The sequence below is a fragment of the Fukomys damarensis genome, unplaced genomic scaffold, assembly GCF_012274545.1.
Source record: "Fukomys damarensis isolate Sample0158 unplaced genomic scaffold, DMR_v1.0_HiC HiC_scaffold_39, whole genome shotgun sequence".
Lineage (NCBI taxonomy): Eukaryota > Metazoa > Chordata > Mammalia > Rodentia > Bathyergidae > Fukomys > Fukomys damarensis.
The window spans coordinates 125,141,958-125,153,442 of record NW_022900951.1 but is presented as its reverse complement, the minus strand read 5'-3'; the positions used below and the strand labels follow the sequence as shown (position 1 = coordinate 125,153,442).

Sequence of the window (11,485 nt, the reverse complement as noted above, 5' to 3'; positions counted from 1 at the left end):
CTGCTGTCTGTTTGTCTGTCTGTCTGTCCAATTTCTTACAACACTTACAGCTGTTTTGTTTGTGCTTTTTTTCTTTTGGCATTTGGATTTTTAAAGATGTTTGCCTGTAACTCAGGTTGGCTTATAGATAAATATCACTAAAGACATGCTTACCCCAGATTGCCAAATGATCCAAATAATATCAACTGGTTTTACAAGTACAGTACATATTGTTTATGTATAATATCTCGGGAATTTTCCTTGGTCAAAATGTGTTAATTGTTTTTTATCTTATTGAGTTTATTGGTACTTTTTAAGTATACAGTACAGTTACATTCATCATTGGGATCTTGTACCCTTGGAGTGTTCATTGTTATGATCTGGCTCTCATAGGTCATCTAGAAATTTGTTAAGATAATTAAATAAAGACTCTTGGGCTTAGGAAAACTCCTGGACAGGACACCCTTGGTAAATAAAGGAGCTCTGCCTGGAAAAAATTTTATTCTAGACTTTCTTCACAAAGGGGACCCCAATAATTTCCATAGCCTTGTGGAAAATACATTGCTAAACATAGTATTGTGAGATATATATATATTGTCCATGGCTAAAAAGCTAAGTTTTCTATGGGAAAACAATAATGTTTTATTTTAAATGTTCTTGGTATAAAACAAAATTAAGGGACAAAGGGTTTCATGTAACTGATACTCATTGTTACTTCGCAGTGTATATATTCATGCCTTCTCCTGTACAAGTCTTCTAGGATACTGTTTATGAAAATGATCTTTTGGACTCAGGTATCTGCCTTTCTCTTGCACTCCATCTGCTTGTGATAAGAGATACATGTCAAGCCAGCATGAGGTAACCAATCAAATAATAGTTTTCTTAAAAACGTATGTGTTGCATGTTATATGTGTCATACTTAGGGATGCTCAGTTGCCAAACAGTTGAAACAGTGCCACACACTAAAATTAGAGGCTAGACATTATGAACTCCTAAGGTACATTTATAGGCCAATATGTACATTCTCTTTAGATGACATCCTACTAAAGGTAACAAATAAGAATTAAATAAGAATTTTCTTTATGTCATTTAGTGTCTTGTGATCAGATGGAGGTGTTTGACTGAAAGATTATTCCATACTAAAATGGACACTGTTACAAAGAAAATGTCATCATGATTGTCATGCTAAAATACTATGTGTGGCTCTTGATTTTAAGTTTCTATAATATATAACTGTTGCCTGTTAACATTCTGCAGGGGTTAAACTACTAAAACAACCATGGGTGATAGGAAATAACAGCCCCCTAATCATGCTTTATATTTCAAAGTGCTTAATGTCCAGACAAAATTATAGTAGTTAAACTCACTGCTCCTACTGCACTAATGTAACTGACCTTCTCTTCTGGGTGTTCAACAACTAAAGTTCGGAGATCAAACTAGAAAGGTAACTGTGCTGTGAGGACAGCCAATATTTTGGCCCTGGCCCCTCAAGGTCTATAAGAAGCAGGCCACAAAGGATTCTACATCTTTGGTAAGTCGCTCCACCTCCTGAGCAGGGATATTGCTGGGCAACAGAGGAAAAATATACGGTGTGCCAAAGGAGGGTCACCATGAGGGAAAAGTCTCCCAGTCTTTCACTGAAAGCACCATGGTCATACAAGGCCATGACCCATCCCGATGGCTGACACTGATAGAGGAGATGAGAGGCTCTATGCATGGTTCCAAAATAATGCCTGAAGAGACTTAACTGACCTTGACAGATAGCAAGAGTTTCATGTAGATTGACACAGGTCTCATTTTAACTTGGTCTTAAACACTCAATAGGAAAGAATCACCAAAAGAGGTATAAAATAATGCCATAGTAATAAAGTTACATATAAAAAGAAGCTCCAGTCACTAACACCTGGCAGTTTCCAGCTCTACCAGTAGCTGACCAGAGTTATGGATCATTACGAAAATCTATGGTAAAATCTGTAAGAGCTCAGCTAGAGTTCTATATTTCTTATCAACCTTTGTTCCCCAAATTGTGACTTTCTCCCTAACCTGCCCTTTCATTCTAGTGTGCTCATGCTTAGATTATGCATTCTCTAATTTCTTTAAAGTTTTGTTTATTCTTGCCTAGAGGCTGTCAAACTCCAAGCAGTCATACAAATGAAACCAACAACAAATGTGCTAGACTTCTTTTACTGGGATCCACCAGATCGAACTTATAAACATAACTGCTAAATTATGCAATATGACTTCTATGTTGGATTCTGAAGTCCCCTGGACCTTCTCCTTATCCTCTTTGTGGCCTATATTCATAGCAGTCCTCCTGACCTTATAATTGTACCCATGCATTCCTAACTATTTCTTTGGCTTTGTCTTCTCCACACTTAAAAGCTATGCAGCTACCAAGAGGACAATGCCTGGCACCTACCAAAGGCCTTTAGATAGAACCTCTGTAGAGTAACTCTAACTGCTGATCCTCTTCAGCTGGAAGTAGCCCGAACTGTCTTTGCCCTTTGCCCCCTCACAGCAGTTGGGGATACTTCTTCAGAGTGGGGAATATTGCAGATAGGTAAGTCAATTAGACATCTTGTAGGCAGTTCGACAGGGATACCCTCAAGGAGCCAACACAGCAAGGAGCCAACATGGAGGACAATCAAGACACATACACTGAAGACCAGAATTGTAAAAAGGAGAGAAACTACTACACCCTTGAGCTTCCCCTGGGGATAATAGCAGTGATTTATATTCTAAGTAGATATCAATCACCTGGGTTGGGGGAGGCAAGGTCTAAACTCAGCCTTTCCAGGAAATATACCTGACCCCCACTCTTGCAGAAAATCCTTGTATGCTTGGTACATGACTTGCTCTCCCATTTGACCCCCACTTAATCAATATTACCTGGGTCACTGTACTTGTCATCTTATTGGTTGGTCATGGTTTTGCCCCACCTCATACCCACCTTGTAATTTCTATTGGGTCTTACAGTTTTGTCCTACTTTGTACCCGCCTCCCCACATGGCTTTGCTGTATAAAACATCTTTGAGAAGTGGGGTGAGCAGGCAACTCACTTTCAGTCCCCCTTCTGTCTCTTAGACAGAAGCTTTCTTTCCCTCAATAAATTTTTCCTACTCTTAAAAAAATGTTACATTCAAACTTGTGTGTCCGGTTTAACATCTACGCATCCATTTTCCTACCAATGACTCATTTATCCTTCTTCGTGGCAAAGTAATACTCAGTTGTGTGTATAAGTCATATTTTTTATCCATTCATCTGTCAATGGAGATATAGGTTCCTATCAAGATTTAGTTATTGTGAATTATGCTGCTATAAACATGGGAATATATACATCACTGTAATAAGATGTCTTTAACTCTTTGGGGAAGACACTTAGAAGGAGACTGGCTGGGTCAAATGGACTCTCTAGTTTTAGTTTTTGAAGAATTTCCATTCTGATTTCCACAGTGGCTGTGTCCATTTATACTCCTACCAGCATTGGCAAGCCCCCCAAAGCACCATCAGCATTTCTTATTAGCTGATGTCTGGATGGTAGCCATTCTTTCTGGAGTGAGATGGAATCTCAGCATAGTTTTAATTTGCATGTCTTCAATAGGCAGTGATGGTTTCCTTTGCTGTACAAGAGATTCTTGAGTATACATTTTTGTTGTTTTCGTCTGCGAGCCCTCTCACAGAACAGGGTTCGGGGGGGTGGGACTGGCAGGGCAGGGCACTGAATCACCAGGCAGACTCTGGGGAGGTTTCTGGAACGCTTCCGCTTCATTGAGGAAATGAACGGGTTTATATAGGGTAAGGTGGGGGTGGAGCCAGGGTGGCACTATTGGATCTCTATTGGATAGGGTAAGGCAGGGGTGGAACCAGGGTGGAGTCGGGATATTTGGCACATTGTTATTGGCCACGTGTTAGTTTTGGATTGTATGCTTTAGGGGCTGAAGCGAATGGAGGCAGGACTTTAGAGGTTCTTGAGAGGAACAGTTTATCTGTCTAAGGTCAGATCTCTACACACTGGAGGGGGCAGATTATTCCAGCCCTAATAGGCCTCAGAGTTTTCTCATGAGAGATGGGTATGGCGCTCCTGACTCAGCCAGACATTAACCTGATCCTCACATTTTAACTCCATTCACACACAAACACACACACACACACACACACACACACTTTTTTTTTTTTTTTTTTTTTTACACATAAAAAAAACCTCCCACCCTTTTTTTTTTTTTTTTTTTTTTTAGTACCAGGAACGGAAATCAGGTCCTTGTGCTTGTGAGGCAGGCGGTGGAACCACTGAGCCAAATCCCCAGCCATACAAAAGATTCTTAATTTGATTTGGCCCCATTTGTTGATTCTTTGTATTATTTGTTGTGCAACCAGGATTTTGTTGAGAAAGTGTTTGCCTATGCCTATGTCTTCAAGAGTTTACCTGTTTTTTCTTAAAGCAGATTAAATATTTCTGTTCTAATGTTTAGATCTTTGATGAATTTTGATTTTAGTTTAGTGCATGGTGAGAGATATGATAAAGAGACTCTCTCTCTCTTCCAGCAAAGGTGTTTGTCCCCTTTTTCAAAGGTCAGATAGCTGAGTGTGCCTGAAGTTGTTTCTGCATCTTATATTCTGTTCCATTGATCCACAAGTCTTTATTTTTGCCAATACCATGCTGTTTTTATCACTTGGTAGTATAACTTAAAGCCCAGGACTATAATGTCCCTTATGTAGCCCTTGTTGCCCAGAACTGCTTTTGCTATTCTAGGTCTCCTCTGGTTCCAAAGGAATTTTAGGATTTCCTTTTCTATTTCTGTGAGGTACATTGTTGGTATCTTGGTTGGGATTGCATTAAATCTATAAGACAGTTTTAGAAGTATAGAGCTTTTGACTTAGCACCATTATGGACAGTAGTCAAAAATAGAACCAATCCAAAATTCCATCAACAGATGAAGGAACAACCAAAATTCAGTGTGAAATATCCACACAACAGAATATTATGATGCCAAAAGATGGAGCATTGATGCCTACTATAAAGTGGATGAACCTAGAAACGGAATGGAGTGGCAGTTACTGGAGGGGAGAGAGAACTGAGAGCTGTTATGCAATAATTGCAGAATTTCAGTTTGAAACAATGAAGAAGTTCTGCAAATACATAATGGTGATTGTGGCGCAAAACTGTGACTGTCGTTAATGCCACCAAATCGTATGCACACTTAAAAAAGATTACAGTGGCAAGTTTTACGTGATGTACATTGTATCACAGGTTTTTTTTTAATTTAATTTATTGGTACATTCTAGGCAGACAGTACAGTTGCATTCATTACTGTGATCTTGAACCTTTACATGCCAGGTCTTGGTTCTCATTTTGTATCACAGTTTTTTAAAAAGAAGCTGGACGCAAAAGAATACTTACACATGTTTCCATTTTTATGAAATTCTAGAACAGGCAAAAGTATTGCAGTGTGAGATCAGGACAGTGGTGGCCTTTGGAAGAGGGTAGGCAAAGGGAAAACTACTGCTGGGCTAACTGTAAGTTGTGAGTGGAAACTACAGTGAATGTTTAGAGAAACAACCATCACAGTAAGAGATGCATCGCTGTGAAACCCCCCTCAAAATCCTCCCCCTCACTTTGCACACTTAGCCCATCCTTCCTGCCACTTGCTGGAAGCTCTCTCTCACGAATGCCTATAATTGTGCAGTCACACCTGCCCCCGAGTCCTGAGTTGATTCAAACTGTTGCCCTTTTAGGGTCATTTGACTTTGAGGGAGAGCCACAAGCGTGTTCAAAGCAAGGAGTACTGGGGGACTGTTAACGGCAATGTGTCTCTTGGAATGTTTATTTAAACATTCACTGTACAATTTGATCACGCCTCATGCTTTTGGCCATGGTAGAAGAAGTTACACACATACACACACACACACACGCGCGCGCACACACACACAAGCTGAAATTATTAAGCTGTCATTTTACAGTATCTAAATTATATCTGCATTTAAAAGCGGGAAATACAAACTGGGGAAGGCAGCAATTTTTGCTTGCATTTCTGCACCCCCTTGATTGTGAAGACAGGTGCTCTGGGTGGACCTGCCCTCAGGCCGTCACTGTGAGGGGGCAGAAGCTCACAGTGTCCCTAAACCTTCATACTAGGAATGAAGAGAAACAGCCTCTTGCCTTGGTCACTCCAAGTGAGTGTGATAACTCTAGTGCATTTAGGAGGCTTCTTGACATTGGGGATGGGCACAGGGCAATGGGATAAGGAAGGGAGCAGAGAAGAACGTTCCTAGGTGATGTGTGTACCCCTGCCAGGTTCTGGGGGGTGCTGAGGGTGGTGATGGGCAGAGGCGCGGCAGGAGGGGGTCCAACTTGTCGAATGCAGCTTGCAGATGGGCAGAGGTGGTTGGGGCACTGCATTCCCAAGAGACTGTGTGACTCTGGCACCCGCAGTGCTGTCCTGGGAGCACAGGGTGGAACAAAGCCATAGTCAAGGCACACTTTCTCCTCACACCTCCCAGGTCTCTTTTTGGAGCCTTCGAGGCTCAAGTGATTTGGAGGACTGGGTCTCAGAACCCTTGGTTTGCAGGATTGCCAGCTCCAGCTCAGGCGTGGGGGTGGGGCAGCCAGCCTGCATCCAGCCTCCGCGCTGGCAGCCCGGGGACCATTGTAACTTAGGCACTGGAAGTTAGGATGACCTGTCTATGCCCACAGTCAGCAAAGCTGGACAGGACCACTGCATATGCATAACTCGGCGGGGGGGTGGATTAAGTGTGCATGTCATTTTTTTAGTAATGTGCTACTATATGTATACTATTTTGCATCCACTTGTATTTCTACCAAACATTTTCTTTGTCATTAAAGACCTCTGAGACAATGTCCTTGAAATCAGGAGTTTTGCCCAGTGGCCAGGCTCGCCCCCACCTCACACTGGTAACCGTCACCCTCCCCTCCTTCCATTCTCCCCTGCGTCCTCCACTAAGAGTGAGCTCTTTCCCTGGGTCCCAGTACCCCCTGGAGTCCTGGCTTCACTCCTTCCGCAGAGCAGCAGAGGGACTTGTTTTCAGAAGCAGGGCAGGCGGCACGGGTGACCCAGTGTCAGCCATTAGGGAGGGGAACATAGCGAGGCAGCAAGGGTTCCCACCCCGTCCCCAGCTCGCCACGCTCGCTAATTAAATGTAAGAGGGTCCTGTCACTGCTGTCCCAGCACCCAAGTCTTCCAAGTCTCCAAGGTCCATGCTGTTTGCCTCCACACAAAGTAACTCTAGTGGGGACAAAATAATTTATCAAGAAATCATGCAGTAAAGCCACAAACCACTTTTATTTCATTGCTACCAAAAAAAAAAGAATAGAATTAAGGCAGAATAATACATTCCTGCTTATGCTTACAAGCTTTCGTATATAGTAAACTTCACTTAAAGTGTCAATTTGAGTCAACACTTGAAATGTTTGTTAAACAGCAGTATTTTTTTCCCTTGAATTCTAGAGAATCATTCCCTGGGCTGTCAAGCGTGCTGATGCAAGAATGCTACAGTGTCACATCGTGTGTCACTGCACCTCAGCCAAATGTGCTGCGACTGAGGGGCATTGGCTTCTTCCTCTTCATCAGAGGGACAAGGCTTTTGGCAGAGTACGGCATACTCCATTCAGTTCTGGCTGCCAGTTATTATCGAAAATTCCCTTGCGAATGCAAAAGAAAAATGTAAACACTGTAAAAACGTCAACGTGTTAAAAAACACTCCAAGGTAAAAGGTAGTTACGAATTACAAAAATGACTAATTGAGCCTAGCAACCGTTAGTTTTGATTTTGAGAGAAATTAGTTATGAGTGAACTTCTGTGTGTGGAACTAAATGAAGGAAAATCCTGGCCAACACTAAAAGAGTTAATAGACTAAAAATAGGGTAAAAACATCTCACCATTTGCAACCCTGTTTGACTATAAAAATCAGCACCCATATTTGAATTTTCACAAAATACAAATAATTTAGTGCGAATGTATTTTCCCTTTTGCCACTTGATCTCATAGGCATAAGTTCATTTTAGTAAGATGTTATCAAATTGTATTCTTCAGATGTGGGTCACATTTTGTCACTGTCTTTTGGAAAACAAACTTTTGAGTGCTCACACCTTCTCATAACTGCTTTTCTGACTGCCGTTGAAAAGTACAACATAGACTTAAAGCAGTTAAAAACATAAAGCTGTGCAGTCACCGTCACTTGTGAGAAGGTCACCAAGGCACACCCTTCCCACAGCGTGGGCACTCCTCCCCCACCGGGAGTGGGAGAAAGTGGGAGCAAAAGAGGAAATGGGCAAGAGGGGTGAGGGCAGGAGTGGGGAAATCCGAGTCTAACACTTCTGTTTCCGGGGTCACTGGGGGCTGAGATCAACCGTAGGAGGAAAGGGAAGCTGGGAACAACGGATGTCAAACTTGAGGGGAATTTGACCTGGAAGATAGCGAGAGCCACACACACTTTTTGCAAGTACATGGTGTCAAGGAGGAGTATGACAGAAAGATAGGTGTCAGTTTCCGCGCGCGTGTCTGCGTGTGTCTCACTTTGGATTACATGTGCAGAAGCTGGAAAGTAGGCCGCCTCCTGGCCACTCACAAGAGCACTTTTCACATGGCCATCTCATCAGATTCATCTTCAACATCCACAACCACCATGTCGTTGCAATCTTTGGTGGCAGTGGTGGCTACAGTAGGGTCAGAGAGGTCGGCAGCAGCAGCAGCAGCAGCAGCGGCAGGCTCCTGCCGGCAGACAGGGGGCTCCGGCTGGCCGACAGGGGGCTCTGCCTGGTGGACACGGGGCTCCGGCTGGCAGACAGGGGGCTCAAAGGACACCCTGGTAGGGCTGGAGACAGACTCAGGGAATTTGATGATGGCAAGGTCAGAATGAAGGTGTCCAATAGTGGCCCTCTTGGGGTAGCGGGGGCCAGGGAGTTCAGGGGGCCCAGTAATAAGCTTGATGTGACCAGTGGTGGATCTAGGGTAGTTAGTGGCTGGGCCAAAGGCAGCCCTGGAGTAGCTGCGAACAGTAACATGACTAGTGGCAGGCTTGGAAGCTGACTTGAAGTGCACAGTGTCACCCTTGAAGTGGACAGAGGCGGGTTTAGGATGGACAGAGACAGACCTGTGGTAGCTAGAGGCAGATTTCCGGTAGACAGAGGAGGACCGGGAGTGGGGTCTGGGGTAGCCAGCTGCAGCATCGCCAGGCAGTGGAACATTCCGGCAGGTCATCAGGATTCCCTCCACAGCAGGACTGCCACGGGCACCGTCTGGCTCACGGGCATGGTCGGGGGTGTGGGTATGGTCACGGGCCCGGGCCCGGGCCTCCCGCATCTCACGAACAGCAGTGATGAGGTCAGAGATGAACAGGATAGGGTGCCGGATGGCATGGAAGACAGTCCAGTATTCTCTTCGGAAATTCTCATTGAGGAGCCCATAGACCACAGCATTGAGGCAGCTGTTGAAGAAGGCTATGGAGTACGCTGCAAGATACAGCCAGTTGGGGATCTTGCTTGCCATCTCCTTCGGACCAACAGCCACCAACACGGTGAGCATGTTGATCGGGCCCCAGCACACTGCAAAGAGGAGAAAGATCACAAACATGGTTAGAAAATTTCGAACCTCAGCACGTTGGTTGTCAGGATTCTGCCCAGCTGGGTCACGGGCTGCCAGCACTTTTCTCCAGATCCTCATGTAGCAGAAACCGACTATGAGGAGAGGAAGGAAGAAGTGGATGCCAACGATGGTCACAGTGAAGCCAGAGTTGTTGAGGTAGTTGAAGATGCAGGTGTAGGTGCGGGGGTCGTACTCGATGGTGCCTATGTACATGTTGGGCAGGACAGCCAGGATAGCCATGACCCAGGTGACGACCAGGTAGATGCAGGTGTTACGCACACTGAAGATCCGCTCATACTTGAGGCTGTGGCAGATGTAGCAGTAGCGGTTGATGGCGATGGCCAGGATGTTGAAGACGGAACCCACCACGCTCAGCCCTGTGATGAAGCCAACCATCTGGCACTGCAGCTGGCTGAGATCCCAGCCCCCAACGGACATTGCGTGCAGCATCATGGGGTAGGGGTAGATGGCCATGAGCACATCGGCCGCGGAGAGGCTGACCACAAAGATGTTGGCTGCAAAACATGGGGAGGGGGCAGGACAGAGAAGAGGAACTGGTTAAAGTGTGCAGATCTACAAATGAAACTGGAGGAAAGGCCGGCGTGACCGGTGACAAGTCCAAATTCGGGATTCCCTTAAAGAATGCAGCTATGATTTTATGTTTATGTACAAGTAGGTTCAGGGTGACTAGGATGCAAAGCCACATTTGGGAGAGCGTTCCTCTGCCCACTTTCTTTTCCTTTAGATGTCACCTGTACTGAGGGGTGGGGGCAGCGGACAAATGACAGAGTGAGCACTGAAGGATGGTACGGAGGCACAGCTGCACTGACACCATTTTTGAGAAAAACAAAAGGCAAACTGTGTTTCACACAGAGTAAGGAAAAGGGGTAGCAGCGGGTTAGACAAGAGAAGACACTGAGAAAGGACAAAAAGTCCATTTTCCTAAATATGTGTATCCAAGGGAATTAGACAGTAATCTAAGCCAAAGTCCTGCCAATACCTACCCTCTAAGAGGGAAGCTTGTGGTAAAGTGGGGGTGGGGCTATGACCAAAGGAATAGTGCTTGTGCCCGTGCGGGTGGGGGGTCTGCACTTGCGCACTGGGAGCAAGGGGATCCCTGCCAGTTCTGGCAGAAGTGCCTCTTTCACACCTGTCCCGCAGAGCTGGTCACCGGTCCCTGTCGTGACACTGAGCCTATGGGCTACCCAGGAAAGTGAACAGGACCCACGCCCCTTCAATCAGGTTGTGTAGGAACCTTTTTGTAGTAAAACCTTTCCCAAAGAGGAGAAGCAAGAGGCCAAAGGCAGGCGCCTAGAGCTTTCTTTGGAAACACCTCATTATTAATTAGCACTGGTTTGGCAAAATACCACCCTGCATCTTGAACTGGGAGAAAATGAGGGCTTTTAAAGGGCAATGGGTCTGGCTCCTTCTGCCTCCTTTGCGGGTGCTGCCAAGATTCCACTCCAGCACTCAAAGTGATGAATCCAGGAAGGAAAAGTGACCGAGGGCAAAGCCTCTCTTTTAAAATAAAAACCACAACAACCAGAAAAATGTTTATTTGGATGAGAAGGAAAGTAAAGTCAAAGGGCTTCGCAGGTGGTCCCCGGGGCTCCGTGGGTTGGCACATTCGGACCGCGCTGTGCGAGTGAAGGTGGGGTCCGGGGCGCAGGCCCCCGCCTCTCTGGGTTGCGGAGAAATCGGATGACCCTTCAGCGCTTAAAAGAAAACTTTCACTGACTGCGTGTCAGTCGCTGTGGTCAGAAACTCACGCGGTGTGTGCGACTCCTCATCGCAGCCAAGCAGCCCGAGCCAGACCCCAGCCTCTCCTCTCCCCCGCGACCCCTCCTCAGCCAACCGAGACCTGGGAGACCAAGACACTGGGGACCACCCTCTGCCTTCACCCCTGA

At 45.4% G+C, this 11,485-nt stretch overlaps 1 protein-coding gene across 1 annotated transcript in view; it reads right to left on the bottom strand.

Annotated features, from left to right (window-relative positions):
- Positions 1 to 8,573: 8,573 nt before the first annotated feature.
- Positions 8,574 to 11,485, bottom strand: part of Gpr50 (G protein-coupled receptor 50) — a 3,939-nt gene continuing 1,027 nt past the window's right edge. Inside the window, exon 2 of the mRNA XM_010639112.1 lies at positions 8,574 to 10,093. Within this exon, the coding sequence (XP_010637414.1) occupies positions 8,574 to 10,093 (1,520 nt within the window). The remainder of the gene's footprint in view (positions 10,094 to 11,485) is intronic.